General features: G+C 52.0%; 1 protein-coding gene across 1 annotated transcript in view; it reads left to right on the forward strand.

Annotated features, from left to right (window-relative positions):
- Positions 1 to 19,389, forward strand: part of TRAPPC10 (trafficking protein particle complex subunit 10) — a 163,551-nt gene that overhangs the window by 102,499 nt on the left and 41,663 nt on the right. The window contains exons 11-13 of the mRNA XM_088462881.1: positions 12,629 to 12,720; positions 14,045 to 14,185; positions 18,589 to 18,701. Of these exons, the coding sequence (XP_088319007.1) occupies positions 12,629 to 12,720; positions 14,045 to 14,185; positions 18,589 to 18,701 (346 nt within the window). The remainder of the gene's footprint in view (positions 1 to 12,628; positions 12,721 to 14,044; positions 14,186 to 18,588; positions 18,702 to 19,389) is intronic.

Genomic DNA, 19,389 nt, shown 5'->3' on the forward strand with positions numbered 1-19,389 from the left:
TCTCCTGTGACAGGACAGGATTACATTGACACCTGGGCTGTATTTGTGGTGTCTCTGTATCCTGTTCTCTGGATTCCCTGTGACAGGACGGGATTACAGTGACACCTGGGCTGTATTTGTGGTGTCTCTGTATCCCGTTTTCTGGATCCCCTGTGACAGGACGGGATTACAGTGATACCTGGGCTGTATTTGTGGTTTCTCTGGATCCTGTTCTCTGGATCCCCTGTGACAGGACGGGATTACAGTGACACCTGGGCTGTATTTGTGGTATCTCTGTATCTTGTTCTCTGGATCCCCTGTGACAGGACGGGATTACAGTGACACCTGGGCTGTATTTGTGGTTTCTCTGGATCCCCTGTGACAGGACGGGATTACAGTGACACCTGGGCTGTATTTGTGGTGTCTCTGTATCCTGTTCTCTGGATTCCCTGTGACAGGACGGGATTGCAGTGACACCTGGGCTGTATTTGTGGTGTCTCTGTATCCCGTTCTCTGGATCCCCTGTGACAGGACGGGATTGCAGTGATACCTGGGCTATATTTGTGGTTTCTCTATATACTGTTCTCTGGATCCCTTGTGACAGGACGGGATTGCAGTGATACCTGGGCTATATTTGTGGTTTGTCTGTATCCTGTTCGCTGGATCCCCTGTGACAGGACGGGATTACAGTGACACCTGGGCTGTATTTGTCGTTTCTCTGGATCTTGTTCTCTGGATCCCCTGTGAGAGGACGGGATTGCAGTGAAACCTGGGCTGTATTTGTGGTTTCTCTGTATCTTGTTCTCTGGATCCCCTGTGAGAGGACGGGATTACAGTGACACCTGGGCTGTATTTGTGGTTTCTCTGGATCCCCTGTGACAGGACAGGATTACAGTGACACCTGGGCTGTATTTGTGGTGTCTCTGTATCCTGTTCTCTGGATCCCCCGTGAAAGGACGGGATTACAGTGACACCTGGGCTGTATTTGTGGTGTCTCTGTATCCCGTTCTCTGGATCCTCTGTGACAGGACGGGATTATAGTGATACCTAGGCTGTATTTGTGGTGTCTCTGTATCCCGTTCTCTGGATCCCCTGTGACAGGACAGGATTACAGTGACACCTGGGCAGTATTTGTGGTGCCTCTGTATCCCGTTCTCTGGATCCTCTGTGACAGGACGGGATTACAGTGATACCTGGGCTGTATTTGTGGTGTCTCTCTATCCCATTCTCTGGATCCCCTGTGACACGACAGGATTACAGTGACACCTGGGCTATATTTGTGGTTTCTCTGTATCCTGTTCTCTGGATCCCCTGTGACAGGACGGGATTACAGTGATACCTGGGTTGTATTTGTGGTGTCTCTGTATCCTGTTCTCTGGTTCCCCAGTGGCAGGACGGGATTACAGTGACACCTGGGCTGTATTTTTGCCTTCTCTGTATCCTGTTCTCTGGATCCCCTGTGACAGGACGGGATTGCAGTGATGCCTGGGCTATATGTGTGGTGTCTCTGTATTGTTCTCTGCATCCCATGTGACAGGACGGGATTACAGTGACACCTGGGCAGTATTTGTGGTGCCTCTGTATCCCGTTCTCTGGGTCCTCTGTGACAGGACGGGATTACAGTGATACCTGGGCTGTATTTGTGGTTTCTCTGGATCTACTGTGACAGGACGGGATTACAGTGACACCTGGGCTGTATTTGTGGTTTCTCTGGATCTCCTGTGACAGGACGGGATTACAGTGACACCTGGGCTGTATTTGTTGTTTCTCTGTATTCTGTTCTCTGGATCCCCTGTGACAGGACGGGATTACAGTGACACCTGTGCTGTATTTGTGGTTTCTCTGGATCCCCTGTGACAGATCAGGATTACAGTGACACCTGGGCTGTATTTGTGGTTTCTCTGGATCCTGTTCTCTGGATCCCCTGTGACAGGACAGGATTACAGTGATACGTGGGCTGTATTTGTGGTTTCTCTGTATCCTGTTCTCTGGATCCCCTGTGACAGGACGGGATTACAGTGACACCTGTGCTGTATTTGTGGTTTCTCTGGATCCCCTGTGACAGATCAGGATTACAGTGACACCTGGGCTGTATTTGTGGTTTCTCTGTATCCTGTTCTCTAGATCCCCTGTGACAGGACAGGATTACATTGACACCTGGGCTGTATTTGTGGTTTCTCTCGATCCTGTTCTCTGGATCCCCTGTGACAGGACGGGATCACAGTGACACCTGGGCTGTATTTGTTTTGTCTCTGTATCCTGTTCTCTGGATCCCCTGTGACAGTACAGAATTACAGTGACATCTGGGCTGTATTTGTGGTGTCTCTGTATCCTGTTCTCTGGATCCCCTGTGACAGGACAGGATTACAGTGACACCTGGGCTGTATTTGTGGTTTCTCTGTTTCCCGTTCTCTATATCACCTGTGACAGGACAGGATTACAGTGACACCTGGGCTGTATTTGTGGTGTCTCTTTATCCTGTTCTCTGGATCCCCTGTGACAGGACGGGATTACAGTGATACCTGGGCTGTATTTGTTGTTTCTCTGGATCCTGTTCTCTGGATCCCCTGTGACAGGACGGGATTACAGTGACACCTGGGCTGTATTTGTGGTTTCTGTGTATCCTGTTCTCTGGATCCCCTGTGACAGGACAGGATTACAGTGACACCTGTGCTGTATTTGTGGTTTCTCTGTATCCAGTTCTCTAGATCCCCTGTGACAGGACAGGATTTCAGAGACACCTGGGCTGTATTTGTGGTTTCTCTGGATCCCCTGTGACATGACAGGATTACAGTGACACCTGGGCTGTTTTTGTGGTTTCTCTGGATCTCCTGTGACAGGACACGATTATAATGACACCTGGGCTGTATTTGTGGTTTCTCTGGATCCCCTGTGACAGGACGGGATCACAGTGACACCTGGGCTGTATTTGTGGTGTCTCTGTATCCTGTTCTCTGGATCCCCTGTGACAGGACGGGATCACAGTGACACCTGGGCTGTATTTGTGGTGTCTCTATCCTGTTCTCTGGATCCCCTGTAACAGAACAGAATTACAGTGATACCTGGGCTGTATTTGTGGTTTCTCTGTATCCGGTTCTCTGGATCCCCTGTAACAGAACAGAATTACAGTGATACCTGGGCTGTATTTGTGGTTTCTCTGGATCCCCTGTGACAGGACGGGTTTTCAGTGACACCTGGGCTGTTTTTGTGATTTCTCTGTATCTTGTTCTCTGGATCCCTTGTGACAGAACGGGATTACAGTGATACCTGGGCTGTATTTGTGGTTTCTCTGGATCTCCTGTGACATGACGGGATTACAGTGACATCTGGGCTGTATTTGTCGTGTCTCTGTATCCCGTTTTCTGGATCCCCTGTGACAGGACGGGATTACAGTGATACCTGGGCTGTTTTTGTGGTTTCTCTGGATCCTGTTCTCTGGATCCCCTGTGAGAGGACGGGATTACAGTGACACCTGGGCTGTATTTGTGGTTTCTCTGTATCTTGTTCTCTGGATCCCCTGTGAGAGGACGGGATTACGGTGACACCTGGGCTGTATTTGTGGTGTCTCTGTATCCTGTTCTCTGGTTCCCCAGTGGCAGGACAGGATTACAGTGACACCTGGGCTGTATTTTTGCCTTCTCTGTATCCTGTTCTCTGGATCCCCTGTGACAGGACGGGATTGCAGTGATGCCTGGGCTATATGTGTGGTGTCTCTGTATTGTTCTCTGCATCCCATGTGACAGGACGGGATTACAGTGACACCTGGGCAGTATTTGTGGTGCCTCTGTATCCCGTTCTCTGGGTCCTCTGTGACAGGACGGGATTACAGTGATACCTGGGCTGTATTTGTGGTTTCTCTGGATCTACTGTGACAGGACGGGATTACAGTGACACCTGTGCTGTATTTGTGGTTTCTCTGGATCTCCTGTGACAGGACGGGATTACAGTGACACCTGGGCTGTATTTGTGGTTTCTCTGGATCCCCTGTGACAGATCAGGATTACAGTGACACCTGGGCTGTATTTGTGGTTTCTCTGGATCCTGTTCTCTGGATCCCATGTGACAGGACAGGATTACAGTGATACGTGGGCTGTATTTGTGGTTTCTCTGTATCCTGTTCTCTGGATCCCCTGTGACAGGACGGGATTACAGTGACACCTGGGCTGTATTTGTGGTTTCTCTGGATCCTGTTCTCTGGATCCCCTGTGACATGACGGGATTACAGTGACACCTGTGCTGTATTTGTGGTTTCTCTGGATCCCCTGTGACAGATCAGGATTACAGTGACACCTGGGCTGTATTTGTGGTTTCTCTGTATCCTGTTCTCTAGATCCCCTGTGACAGGACAGGATTACAGTGACACCTGGGCTGTATTTGTGGTTTCTCTCGATCCTGTTCTCTGGATCCCCTGTGACAGGACGGGATCACAGTGACACCTGGGCTGTATTTGTGGTGTCTCTGTATCCTGTTCTCTGGATCCCCTGTGACAGTACAGAATTACAGTGACATCTGGGCTGTATTTGTGGTGTCTCTGTATCCTGTTCTCTGGATCCCCTGTGACAGGACAGGATTACAGTGACACCTGGGCTGTATTTGTGGTTTCTCTGTTTCCCGTTCTCTATATCACCTGTGACAGGACAGGATTACAGTGACACCTGGGCTGTATTTGTGGTGTCTCTTTATCCTGTTCTCTGGATCCCCTGTGACAGGACGGGATTACAGTGATACCTGGGCTGTATTTGTTGTTTCTCTGGATCCTGTTCTCTGGATCCCCTGTGACAGGACGGGATTACAGTGACACCTGGGCTGTATTTGTGGTTTCTCTGTATCCTGTTCTCTGGATCCCCTGTGACAGGACAGGATTACAGTGACACCTGTGCTGTATTTGTGGTTTCTCTGTATCCAGTTCTCTAGATCCCCTGTGACAGGACAGGATTACAGAGACACCTGGGCTGTATTTGTGGTTTCTCTGGATCCCCTGTGACATGACAGGATTACAGTGACACCTGTGCTGTTTTTGTGGTTTCTCTGGATCTCCTGTGACAGGACAGGATTATAATGACACCTGGGCTGTATTTGTGGTTTCTCTGGATCCCCTGTGACAGGACGGGATCACAGTGACACCTGGGCTGTATTTGTGGTGTCTCTGTATCCTGTTCTCTGGAACCCCTGTGACAGGACGGGATCACAGTGACACCTGGGCTGTATTTGTGGTGTCTCTATCCTGTTCTCTGGATCCCCTGTAACAGAACAGAATTACAGTGATACCTGGGCTGTATTTGTGGTTTCTCTGTATCCGGTTCTCTGGATCCCCTGTAACAGAACAGAATTACAGTGATACCTGGGCTGTATTTGTGGTTTCTCTGGATCCCCTGTGACAGGACGGGTTTTCAGTGACACCTGGGCTGTTTTTGTGATTTCTCTGTATCTTGTTCTCTGGATCCCTTGTGACAGAACAGGATTACAGTGATACCTGGGCTGTATTTGTGGTTTCTCTGGATCTCCTGTGACATGACGGGATTACAGTGACATCTGGGCTGTATTTGTGGTGTCTCTGTATCCTGTTTTCTGGATCCCCTGTGACAGGACGGGATTACAGTGATACCTGGGCTGTTTTTGTGGTTTCTCTGGATCCTGTTCTCTGGATCCCCTGTGAGAGGACGGGATTACAGTGACACCTGGGCTGTATTTGTGGTTTCTCTGTATCTTGTTCTCTGGATCCCCTGTGAGAGGACGGGATTACAGTGACACCTGGGCTGTATTTGTGGTTTCTCTGGATCTCCTGTGACAGGACAGGATTACAGTGACACCTGGGCTGTATTTGTGGTGTCTCTGTATCCTGTTCTCTGGATTCCCTGTGACAGGACGGGATTACAGTGACACCTGGGCTGTATTTGTGGTGTCTCTGTATCCCGTTTTCTGGATCCCATGTGACAGGACGGGATTACAGTGACACCTGGGCTGTATTTGTGGTTTCTCTGGATCTCGTTCCCTGGATCCCCTCTGACAGGACAGGATTACAGTGACACCTGGGCTGTATTTGTGGTTTCTCTGTATCCCGTTCTCTGGATCCCCTGTGAAAGGACAGGATTACAGTGACACCTGGGCTGTATTTGTGGTTTCTCTGGATCTCCTGTGACAGGACGGGATTACAGTGACACCTGGGCTGTATTTGTGGTATCTCTGTATCTTGTTCTCTGGATCCCCTGTGACAGGACGGGATTACAGTGACACCTGGGCTGTATTTGTGGTTTCTCTGGATCTCCTGTGACATGACGGGATTACAGTGACACCTGGGCTGTATTTGTGGTGTCTCTGTATCCTGTTCTCTGGATTCCCTGTGACAGGACGGGATTGCAGTGACACCTGGGCTGTATTTGTGGTGTCTCTGTATCCCGTTCTCTGGATCCCCTGTGACAGGACGGGATTGCAGTGATACCTGGGCTATATTTGTGGTTTCTCTATATACTGTTCTCTGGATCCCTTGTGACAGGACGGGATTGCAGTGATACCTGGGCTATATTTGTGGTTTGTCTGTATCCTGTTCGCTGGATCCCCTGTGACAGGACGGGATTACAGTGACACCTGGGCTGTATTTGTGGTTTCTCTGTATCTTGTTCTCTGGATCCCCTGTGAGAGGACGGGATTACAGTGACACCTGGGCTGTATTTGTGGTTTCTCTGGATCTCCTGTGACATGACGGGATTACAGTGACACCTGGGCTGTATTTGTGGTTTCTCTGGATCTTGTTCTCTGGATCCCCTGTGACAGGACAGGATTACAGTGACACTTGGGCTGTATTTGTGGTGTCTCTGTATCCTGTTCTCTGGATCCCCCGTGAAAGGACGGGATTACAGTGACACCTGGGCTGTATTTGTGGTGTCTCTGTATCCCGTTCTCTGGATCCTCTGTGACAGGACGGGATTATAGTGATACCTAGGCTGTATTTGTGGTGTCTCTGTATCCCGTTCTCTGGATCCCCTGTGACAGGACAGGATTACAGTGACACCTGGGCAGTATTTGTGGTGCCTCTGTATCCCGTTCTCTGGATCCTCTGTGACAGGACGGGATTACAGTGATACCTGGGCTATATTTGTGGTGTCTCTCTATCCCATTCTCTGGATCCCCTGTGACACGACAGGATTACAGTGACACCTGGGCTATATTTGTGGTTTCTCTGTATCCTGTTCTCTGGATCCCCTGTGACAGGACGGGATTACAGTGATACCTGGGTTGTATTTGTGGTGTCTCTGTATCCTGTTCTCTGGTTCCCCAGTGGCATGACGGGATTACAGTGACACCTGGGCTGTATTTTTGCCTTCTCTGTATCCTGTTCTCTGGATCCCCTGTGACAGGACGGGATTGCAGTGATGCCTGGGCTATATGTGTGGTGTCTCTGTATTGTTCTCTGCATCCCATGTGACAGGACGGGATTACAGTGACACCTGGGCAGTATTTGTGGTGCCTCTGTATCCCGTTCTCTGGGTCCTCTGTGACAGGACGGGATTACAGTGATATCTGGGCTGTATTTGTGGTTTCTCTGGATCTACTGTGACAGGACGGGATTACAGTGACACCTGGGCTGTATTTGTGGTTTCTCTGGATCTCCTGTGACAGGACGGGATTACAGTGACACCTGGGCTGTATTTGTGGTTTCTCTGGATCCCCTGTGACAGATCAGGATTACAGTGACACCTGGGCTGTATTTGTGGTTTCTCTGGATCCTGTTCTCTGGATCCCCTGTGACAGGACAGGATTACAGTGATACGTGGGCTGTATTTGTGGTTTCTCTGTATCCTGTTCTCTGGATCCCCTGTGACAGGACGGGATTACAGTGACACCTGGGCTGTATTTGTGGTTTCTCTGGATCCTGTTCTCTGGATCCCCTGTGACATGACGGGATTACAGTGACACCTGTGCTGTATTTGTGGTTTCTCTGGATCCCCTGTGACAGATCAGGATTACAGTGACACCTGGGCTGTATTTGTGGTTTCTCTGTATCCTGTTCTCTAGATCCCCTGTGACAGGACAGGATTACAGTGACACCTGGGCTGTATTTGTGGTTTCTCTCGATCCTGTTCTCTGGATCCCCTGTGACAGGACGGGATCACAGTGACACCTGGGCTGTATTTGTGGTGTCTCTGTATCCTGTTCTCTGGATCCCCTGTGACAGTACAGAATTACAGTGACATCTGGGCTGTATTTGTGGTGTCTCTGTATCCTGTTCTCTGGATCCCCTGTGACAGGACAGGATTACAGTGACACCTGGGCTGTATTTGTGGTTTCTCTGTTTCCGGTTCTCTATATCACCTGTGACAGGACAGGATTACAGTGACACCTGGGCTGTATTTGTGGTGTCTCTTTATCCTGTTCTCTGGATCCCCTGTGACAGGACGGGATTACAGTGATACCTGGGCTGTATTTGTTGTTTCTCTGGATCCTGTTCTCTGGATCCCCTGTGACAGGACGGGATTACAGTGACACCTGGGCTGTATTTGTGGTTTCTCTGTATCCTGTTCTCTGGATCCCCTGTGACAGGACAGGATTACAGTGACACCTGTGCTGTATTTGTGGTTTCTCTGTATCCAGTTCTCTAGATCCCCTGTGACAGGACAGGATTACAGAGACACCTGGGCTGTATTTGTGGTTTCTCTGGATCCCCTGTGACATGACAGGATTACAGTGACACCTGGGCTGTTTTTGTGGTTTCTCTGGATCTCCTGTGACAGGACAGGATTATAATGACACCTGGGCTGTATTTGTGGTTTCTCTGGATCCCCTGTGACAGGACGGGATCACAGTGACACCTGGGCTGTATTTGTGGTGTCTCTGTATCCTGTTCTCTGGATCCCCTGTGACAGGACGGGATCACAGTGACACCTGGGCTGTATTTGTGGTGTCTCTATCCTGTTCTCTGGATCCCCTGTAACAGAACAGAATTACAGTGATACCTGGGCTGTATTTGTGGTTTCTCTGTATCCGGTTCTCTGGATCCCCTGTAACAGAACAGAATTACAGTGATACCTGGGCTGTATTTGTGGTTTCTCTGGATCCCCTGTGACAGGACGGGATTTCAGTGACACCTGTTCTGTTTTTGTGATTTCTCTGTATCTTGTTCTCTGGATCCCTTGTGACAGGACGGGATTACAGTGATACCTGGGCTGTATTTGTGGTTTCTCTGGATCTCCTGTGACAGGACGGGATTACAGTGACACCTGGGCTGTATTTGTGGTTTCTCTGTATCCCGTTCTCTGGATCCCCTGTGACAGGACGGGATTACAGTGAGACCTGGGCTGTATTTGTGGTTTCTCTGTATCCTGTTCTCTGGATCTCCTGTGACAGGACAGGATTACAGTGACACCTGGGCTGTATTTGTGGTTTCTCTGCATTTTGTTCTCTGGATACCCTGTGACTGGACGGGATTACAGTGACACTTGGGCAGTATTTGTGGTGTCTCTGTATCCCGGTCTCTGGATCCCCTGTGACAGGACAGGATTACAGTGATACCTTGGATGTATTTGTGGTGTCTCTGTATCCTGTTCTCTGGATCCCCTGTGACAGGACGGGATTACAGTGACACCGGGGCTGTATTTGTGGTTTCTCTGGATCCCCTGTGACAGGACGGGATTACAGTGACACCTGGGCTGTATTTGTGGTTTCTCTGGATCCCCTGTGACAGGACGGGATTACAGTGACACCTGGGCTGTATTTGTGGTTTCTCTGTATCCCGTTCTCTGGATCCCCTGTGACAGGACGGAATTACAGTGACGCCTGTGCTGTATTTGTGGTTTCTCTGAGTCCCGTTCTCTGGATCCCCTGTGACATGACGGGATTGCAGTGATGCCTGGGCTATATTTGTGGTGTCGCTGTATTGTTCTCTGGATCCCCTGTGACAGGACTGGATTACAGTGACACCTGGGCTGTATTTGTGGTTTCTCTGGATCCCCTGTGACAGGACAGGATTACAGTGACACCTGGGCTGTATTTGTGGTGTCTCTGAATCCCCTGTGGCAGGACAGGATTACAGTGACACCTGGGCTGTATTTGTGGTGTCTCTGTATCCCGTTCCCTGGATCCCCTGTGACAGGACGGGATTACAGAGACACCTGGGCTATATTTGTGGTTTCTCTGGATCCCCTGTGACAGGACAGGATTACAGTGACACCTGGGCTGTATTTGTGGTTTCTCTGTATCCCCTGTGACAGGACAGAATTACAGTGACACCTGGGCTGTATTTGTGGTTTCTCCTGGGGTTGTGTTTCACGGTTACCAGCTTTTACTGACTTCTCTCACTGGTGCTATCATGCACTGGTCACAGTGCGCCCAGTTGTAGTAGAGTAGTCATTACCATAAAGGCTGCTACACCTGCACATGGAATCAATTACAAGCATTGTATCATCCACAACTATATTAAAAAAACATTTACAGTAATCTTCATTTTAGCAAAGTGTGATTAGTTCACTTCATTGTGGGGACACGCTGACAGGACAGGAGCCCCCTTCCCCTCGGGCCCACTGCTTTATCATCATGTGACTTCCTGTGTGTAAATGTGAGGCAGCCTGCTAATGCATATCACCTTGCAGATCATTGCACACCGCGCCCTTACAGTAACTTGCGTGTGGGGAGTGGCGGGCTGATCCAGCTACAAGCCATGTTCGGGGAGGTATTTGCTCTATTGCTGGCAATTTGGTTTAGCGTTTGGGGATTGACGTGCATGCTCGCTGGGACCCTTGTGAGAATCCAGCAACATGTGTGCACTGAACAGTAATTCTGAAGTGTTGCCCAGTGACCAGGAAGCCGGTTTGGGCAGTTACCCCCACCGAGCCCCTACCAGGGGGAAAGTATAGCACATGATGACCTGCAGGAAGTCACAGGCAGACTGGTGGCTACATCACATTCCTCCTCATGTGATGGTAACACAACACTCCCCTTTCATGGTGTGGTAATGTCTGATTGCCAGGAACCATGTCAACGGGCACTAGATCCCCAACTCTGGTGGTCGACTTTTAGCCTGTGCCGTTTATGTCAGGCCAAATAGCCTGGAGATCCAACATAGTCTCACAGGTAATCAGCAGGTTCATTCTCACGCTTACCTTCCTATGCCCACGTGAGGGCATCACCTGGTCGCCTTCCGCTTTGCTGTGAATGGAGTCCACCTCTAGTTTTCAGCGCTCCCTTTTGGTTTATCGGCTCTTGTACCCCAAAATCATGGCCTCTATCACCGTGGTATCTTCATCCACCCGTATTTGGATGATATTATGGTGAAAACCTGATTTTTACCATTCTGCTATCCAGGATCAGGCCCAAATGATTACTAACCACATCAGCTTCTATGGTGGTGTTGGTGCTTATGTGCAGTACAGTGACCTGCATAGTGCTCCAGATCGTGGCTGGGATTAGGAAGTAGTGCCAGTGTCCCACATGCCATTCCATGCACTTCTTCATTCGTAGAACGATACTCTAGGGCATCTTAAGAGGCCTCCCGTGTGTGTTTCTTCACATATGACTGGTTGCAGTGTGTTAGTCACAAGTGGTGCTTTGTTGGGATGGAGTCTGGTTTTCCATCATTATCATCATCATACCCATGGTACATGGTCTCCCAGGAGCCAGAGACAGAGTCCCTTCTCATTGCTTCCTGTGGATTGAGCAGTCAGAGCCCGGACATGTGAAGGGGAAGCATCTTGCTTTGTGCCACAGGTGAAGGTTTTGCCCTACGACCTACATTTCATTTCGGACGTCCGGGTGATAAACTTCCTAGACATTTTGACCATCCATTCTAGTGTATTTTGTGACCTTGTGCAGACCATGGTTCCCTGGCAATAGATCTATTGGGGTTTTTGTCTAAATTACAAGATCCCACTTCTTTGGTGCCCGATCTCTGCTGACCCTTTGCATCCTATGGAGGGTTGGAATGTGTTGGGTGGGTAGCATTATTATCTCATTGTGTGGCCCAGGCAGTCCCGATAAAGCAAAATCTGGTTCTTTACTCTCTTACAGTCAAACTATACACATCTTCCTCTTACCCGAACCTCCTGTCTCTTTGTATGTTGAGGCTGGGCAGATCTGAAACGGCATGATTCTCCCTGATTTGTACGTGAAAGTCCCTGTTGCCTCTGTGATGAAGTGTACAGTATGTTGTGGACACAGAAGCCTCCTGTAGCCAATTTTACAGCATTGATTGTGGTCGGAATGTCCCCCAGACAGCTGGCCACGTTGGGTTGTCTCCCTATCCCTCGTTGACTGTTGCCCTAGGATATGCCACCATCTTTGTTCCTCTAGTGCTGAAGGCGAAAAGCAGGATATTTGTTCTTAATGCTAAGTGCCTATGTCTGAGGCATTAGCCGCACACAGACCAGCCCTCCTCGGCCTTTGCTTTATCTCCTTGGTGGGCTAGATGTGATCTGAGGCAATAGCAGGACACAGACCAGCCCTCCTCGGCCTTTGCTTTATCTCCTTGGTGGGCTAGATGTGATCTGAGGGGTCACAGTGAGGAGTGACAGTGTCTACTTACTCCCATTGCCCTGCCGCTACGTGGTAGAACATAACCCACTATCTGTGCTCCCCGACAGCCTGAGAGCAAGCGATGTTGACCGTATGTGGGGAAAATCTACATTTTCCTTTAGTCTATCTTTACTTTGTATCTTTGCAGGAACTGGCCCACGCCACCATAGAAATGTACAACACCATTGGGAGAACTCGGTCTGCTAAGCTGGTGGGGAAGGACCTTGCCGACTTCTATATGTAAATAGCTAACCCTATTTTCTGTTATGTGCCTGTGTCCTGCACCCTATCTTTGGTTCTCTGCCTGTGTCCTCCTACACCCCAACTCCTGTTCCCTGCCTGTGTCCTGCATCCCATCTTTGGTTCTCTGCCTGTGTCCTCCTACACCCCATCTCCTGTTCCCTGCCTGTGTCCTCCTGCACCCCATCTCCTGTTCCCTGCCTGTGTCCTCCTGCACCCCATCTCCTGTTCCCTGCCTGTGTCCTCCTGCACCCCATCTCCTGTTCCCTGCCTGTGTCCTCCTGCACCCCATCTCCTGTTCCCTGCCTGTGTCCTCCTGCACCCCATCTCCTGTTCCCTGCCTGTGTCCTCCTGCACCCCATCTTTGGTTCTCTGCCTGTGTCCTCCTGCACCCCATCTCCTGTTCCCTGCCTGTGTCCTCCTGCACCCCATCTCCTGTTCCCTGCCTGTGTCCTCCTGCACCCCATCTCCTGTTCCCTGCCTGTGTCCTCCTGCACCCCATCTCCTGTTCCCTGCCTGTGTCCTCCTGCACCCCATCTCCTGTTCCCTGCCTTTGTCCTGCACCCCATCTTTGGTTCTCTGCCTGTGTCCTCCTGCTCCCCATCTCCTGTTCCCTGCCTGTATCCTCCTGCACCCCATCTCCTGTTCCCTGCCTGTGTCCTCCTGCACCCCATCTCCTGCTCCCTGCCTGTATCCTCCTGCACCCCATCTCCTGCTCCCTGCCTGTGTCCTCCTGCGCCCCATCTCCCGTTCCCTGCCTGGGTCCTCCTGCGCCCCATCTCCTGTTCCCTGCCTGTGTCGTCCTGCGCCCCATCTCCTGTTCCCTGCCTGTGTCCTCCTGCACCCCATCTCCGGTTCCCTGCCTGTGTCCTCCTGCACCCCATCTCCGGTTCCCTGCCTGTGTCCTCCTGCACCCCATCTCCCGTTCCCTGCCTGTGTCCTCCTGCACCCCATCTCCCGTTCCCTGCCTGTGTCCTCCTGCACCCCATCTCCCGTTCCCTGCCTGGGTCCTCCTGCACCCCATCTCCCGTTCCCTGCCTGGGTCTTCCTGCACCCCATCTCCCGTTCCCTGCCTGGGTCCTCCTGCACCCCATCTCCCGTTCCCTGCCTGGGTCCTCCTGCACCCCATCTCCCGTTCCCTGCCTGTGTCCTCCTGCACCCCATCTCCCGTTCCCTGCCTGGGTCCTCCTGCGCCCCATCTCCCGTTCCCTGCCAGGGCATGGGTTATGTTTGGATATGGAATACCAGAGTGATGCCATTGCATTTGGTTGTGTACCATAATGGGGCCTCCATATGTGCGTAATTCCTGTTCTGTCTCCTGCAGGAGGAAGTCCTTACCGCAGAAAGCTGAGCCCTATTTGCAAGGGGCACTTCGCATGTACCAGGCTGAGGGTTGGGCATTGCCCCTAACTCACACGAGGAAACAGCTGGTTGAATGTCAGAAGCTGCTGGGGCAAACCGAGCCGTATCCTCAGTGCCTACTTTACCCTCTGACTGAGCGTGCATGGAGCTATACGTCTTCAGTGCTATGTTTATTATGTGTTCATACAGAATGGAAAGAAAACAAAAACCTGCAGTGAATTCAGTGCAGGAACCTGGCACATGATTGTCCGTGGATTATACGTCAGTGCTTACTGATGTTCATACAGAATGCCACGTCAGTGGCTGCTCGTGTGGCCGGAGGCTGGCTACACTTGGGAAATGGCGGCCGCAGCACTGATGGGGTTAACCCCCATGCTGCGGTGCCATTTTTAAATGGAACAATAGGCACTAAGCGCCCTGTATCTATATATATATATATATATATATATATATATATATATATATATATTACCGGCAAAGGGCGACGAGTGTTTAAAACAAAAGTATTTAATTGTATTTGTGGTCCCACGGCCCGGACCCGTTCCACTAGCCGCGGCAACGAGTTAACCCCCGGTGTGCTGGGGGTAGGGGTCTACGGCTGAGCTGTGTAACCTCCTGGGCACCGGTGGAGGAGGGAGCTGCTGCCGCCAGGAATGTGCCGCAGCCCTGGGCCGTCTCCAGTGGTTGCGGCGAGGTGATCGGCGCCAGGGCCTGTGTGGTGCGCTACTGCCCTGGGCCACCTCCGGAGACGGCAGGGCTATGTGCTGACTGCTGGGGACTGGGAGCAGTGCTCCCGGGGGCCCCCAGCACACAGGGCAGCAAGAAGTCGCTGCAGCCGGGACTCTCGTCCAGGACTGCAGGGCTGAGGGGTCACCCGCTGGGAGACCGGGACAGCTGACTCCCAGTGTAGGGTGGCAGCAAGGGGGGCTGTGTACTGAACGCTGGTGATTGGGAGAGCTAGCTCTTGATGCCCCAGGTAGACTGGCCACATACACGGGGGCAGGGAGCTCCCTGATCCTCCCAACACTGAGGAGAGCCAGATGCAGCCCAGGCCAGCTCTCGCTGCTGGGGGCACTTAGTAGTTTGCATCGGGGGTGGGGGGAGAGCACACAGAGCTGCAGCTGCTGGGACAGACGCAGAGCTGAGAGCCCTATGCTGGGGGCTGGGAGCTCGGCTCATAGTGACCCACCACTGCAGGGCTCGCTGGGCACATTGTATAAGAGCCCCATGCTGGGGACTGGGAGCTCGGCTCATAGTGACCCAGCACTGCAGGGCTCGCTGGGCACATTGTATAAGAGCCCCATGCTGGGGGCTGGGAGCTCGGCTCATAGTGACCCAGCACTGCAGGGCTCGCTGGGCACATTGTATAAGAGCCCCATGCTGGGGGCTGGGAGCTCGGCTCATAGTGACCCAGCACTGCAGGGCTCGCTGGGCACATTGTATAAGAGCCCCATGCTGGGGGCTGGGAGCTCGGCTCATAGTGACCCAGCACTGCAGGGCTCGCTGGGCACGTTGTATAAGAGCCCCATGCTGGGGGCTCGGCTCATAGTGACCCAGCACTGCAGGGCTCGCTGGGCACGTTGTATAAGAGCCCTATGCTGGGGGCTGGGGGCTCGGCTCATAGTGACCCAGCACTGCAGGGCTCGCTGGGCACGTTGTATAAGAGCCCTATGCTGGGGGCTGGGAGCTCGGCTCATAGTGACCCAGCACTGCAGGACTCGCTGGGCACGTTGTATAATAGCCCTATGCTGGGGGCTGGGGCTGGGGGCTCGGCTCATAGTGACCCAGCACTGCTGGGCTCGCTGGGCACGTTGTATAAGAGCCCTATGCTGGGGGCTGGGAGCTCGGCTCATAGTGACCCAGCACTGCAGGGCTCGCTGGGCACGTTGTATAAGAGCCCTATGCTGGGGGCAGGGGTCGGCTCATAGTGACCCAGCACTGCAGGGCTCGCTGGGCACGTTGTATAAGAGCCCTATGCTGGGGGCTGGGAGGTCGGCTCATAGTGACCCAGCACTGCAGGGCTCGCTGGGCACGTTGTATAAGAGCCCTATGCTGGGGGCTGGGAGCTCGGCTCATAGTGACCCAGCACTGCAGGGCTCGCTGGGCACGTTGTTTAAGAGCCCTATGCTGGGGGCTGGGAGCTCGGCTCATAGTGACCCAGCACTGCAGGGCTCGCTGGGCACGTTGTATAAGAGCCCTATGCTGGGGGCTGGGAGCTCGGCTCATAGTGACCCAGCACTGCAGGGCTCGCTGGGCACGTTGTATAAGAGCCCTATGCTGGGGGCTGGGAGCTCGGCTCATAGTGACCCAGCACTGCAGGGCTCGCTGGGCACATTGTATTAGAGCCCTATGCTGGGGGCTGGGAGCTCGGCTCATAGTGCCCCAGCACTGCAGGGCTCGCTGGGCACATTGTATTAGAGCCCTATGCTGGGGGCTGGGAGCTCGGCTCATAGTGACCCAGCACTGCAGGGCTCGCTGGGCACATTGTATTAGAGCCCTATGCTGGGGGCTGGGAGCTCGGCTCATAGTGACCCAGCACTGCAGGGCTCGCTGGGCACATTGTATAAGAGCCCTATGCTGGGGGCTGGGAGCTCGGCTCATAGTGACCCAGCACTGCAGGGCTCGCTGGGCACATTGTATAAGAGCCCCATGCTGGGGACTGGGAGCTCGGCTCAAAGTGACCCAGCACTGCAGGGCTCGCTGGGCACATTGTATAAGAGCCCCATGCTGGGGACTGGGAGCTCGGCTCAAAGTGACCCAGCACTGCAGGGCTCGCTGGGCACATTGTATAAGAGCCCCATGCTGGGGGCTGGGAGCTCGGCTCATAGTGACCCAGCACTGCAGGGCTCGCTGGGCACATTGTATAAGAGCCCTATGCTGGGGGCTGGGAGCTCGGCTCATAGTGACCCTGCACTGCAGGGCTCGCTGGGCACATTGTATAAGAGCCCTATGCTGGGGGCTGGGAGCTCGGCTCATAGTGACCCAGCACTGCAGGGCTCGCTGGGCACATTGTATAAGAGCCCTATGCTGGGGGCTGGGAGCTCGGCTCATAGTGACCCAGCACTGCAGGGCTCGCTGGGCACATTGTATAAGAGCCCTATGCTGGGGGCTCGGCTCATAGTGACCCAGCACTGCAGGGCTCGCTGGGCACATTGTATAAGAGCCCTATGCTGGGGGCCGGGAGCTCGGCTCATAGTGACCCTGCACTGCAGGGCTCGCTGGGCACATTGTATAAGAGCCCTATGCTGGGGGCCGGGAGCTCGGCTCATAGTCACCCAGCACTGCAGGGCTCGCTGGGCACATTGTATAAGAGCCCTATGCTGGGGGCTGGGAGCTCTGCAGGGCTCGCTATGCTGGGGACTGGGAGCTCGGCTCATAGTGACCCAGCACTGCAGGGCTCGCTGGGCACACACGTATACAGAGTTACTGTGCATAGGATATATAAAAGTGCATTTAAATTGGTATGTACAGCACTAATGCCAGGACAGCAAGTCCTGGGCTGCAGTGTGTAACAGCCTGATGCAGGGCAAAGGCTTGGTGTATATGTAATGACACATAATGTATTTTAAATGTATATATTTAATGTATGTGTTTAAGTTAAATTGTATGATTTAAAAGTAAATTGCACTTACCTAGTTCCCTGGAAGTGCCAGGGAATTCAGGGCTCTCTTTGAGTTGATGGATCCCCAGCCCCTTCCAGGGAAATAAAATGTTCCCCTATGCAGCCTCATGCTAGAAAGTGGTATGAGGGGGTGCATAGGAAGCTGGGTAATGCAGCCAGCTAATTGTTATCAGGGAGCTCCAAAAGAGCTTCCGTTCCATGACCAGGAAACCATGCCCAGGGACCCTGCTTCCCCACCTCTGGAGCTCAGATTCAGGCAGAAGTAGGAAGATCGGTCCCTTAGCAGATTCCTGGAAGTAGGGTTTTGGAGGGAAACCTCCCCCGGCCCTAGACGAGCCGACTCCTGGGTGGCGACCAAAACACCAGGTAGGCTCAGTGGAGTGACCACTACCCACTATCCATAGGGGACAATGTTACATGTGCATGTGGCCAGCACATGCACAGGTCATGCACTTAAGGAGATTGGTTGGAAACCACAGGGCGGACTTACCCCCTGTGGAAGTGTGTGTTAGAGTGGCATAAAAGTAGGCTTCATGCCTGGTAATAATGTACATCTTTGTATATCCTGTGTGGAGAAGAATTGTTGTTTGATTTCTGTGTGATATTCCCCTTCAATCTGAAGGAAGGGTCTTTATCAAGACTATGAGCAATAAACCTTTTTGCCTTTACTATGGCTGCATCGCTATCCTCTGACCAACAGAATTGCGCCAAATGCAGTCACTGACGGTAAGCGGGAATCCCTGATACCCCAAGTTCCAGTGGGGATCAAAAACCCCAATCTTTGATCGGATGTAGGACTTAGGCCATCCGGTCACAGCTCATATGGGAGTTTCTGTATACATTCTGCTTTCTCTCTCCGAGTGTTCTCCTTATCCTTCCCACAGATATCTGCAGACGTGTAGCCGGCTTGCTGCTGATGGGAATCTATCTCAGGATGAGCGTGTGAATTACTGTCATGAGATCCTGTCTTTTTCTGCACAAAATATCAGCGCTGGAGGTACGACGTGTCTTCCCATACTGACAGCTGTTGTGTTGTACTGAGCTGTGCTTCCTACGCACCAGAAATCCGTATTAGATACTGCCATGATCGTGTGATCAGGGGGAGAATAGTGACATGACCCTGGTGTTAGGATGGAGGATAATGACGTGATCCTGGTGTTAGGATGGAGGATAGTGACATGATCCTGGTGTTAGGATGGAGGATAGTGACATGATCCTGGTGTTAGGATGGAGAATAGTGACATGATCCTGGTGTTAGGATGGAGGATAGTGACATGATCCTGGTGTTAGGATGGAGGATAGTGACATGATCCTGGTGTTAGGGTGGAGGATAGTGACATGATCCTGGTGTTTAGGATGGAGAATAGTGACATGATCCTGGTGTTTAGATTGGAGGATAGTGACATGATCCTGGTGTAAGGATGAAGGATAGTGACATGATCGTGTGACCAGGGGGAGAATAGTGACATGATCCTGGTGTTTAGGATGGAGAATAGTGACATGATCCTGGTGATAGGATGGAGGATAGTGACATGATCCTGGTGATAGGATGGAGGATAGTGACATGATCGTGTGACCAGGGGGAGAATAGTGACATGATCCTCGTGTTTAGGATGGAGAATAGTGACATGATCCTGGTGTTAGGGTGGAGGATAGTGACATGATCCTGGTGATAGGATGGAGGA

Source organism: Taudactylus pleione, unplaced genomic scaffold (assembly GCF_031769625.1).
Source record: "Taudactylus pleione unplaced genomic scaffold, aTauple2 ptg001280l, whole genome shotgun sequence".
Lineage (NCBI taxonomy): Eukaryota > Metazoa > Chordata > Amphibia > Anura > Myobatrachidae > Taudactylus > Taudactylus pleione.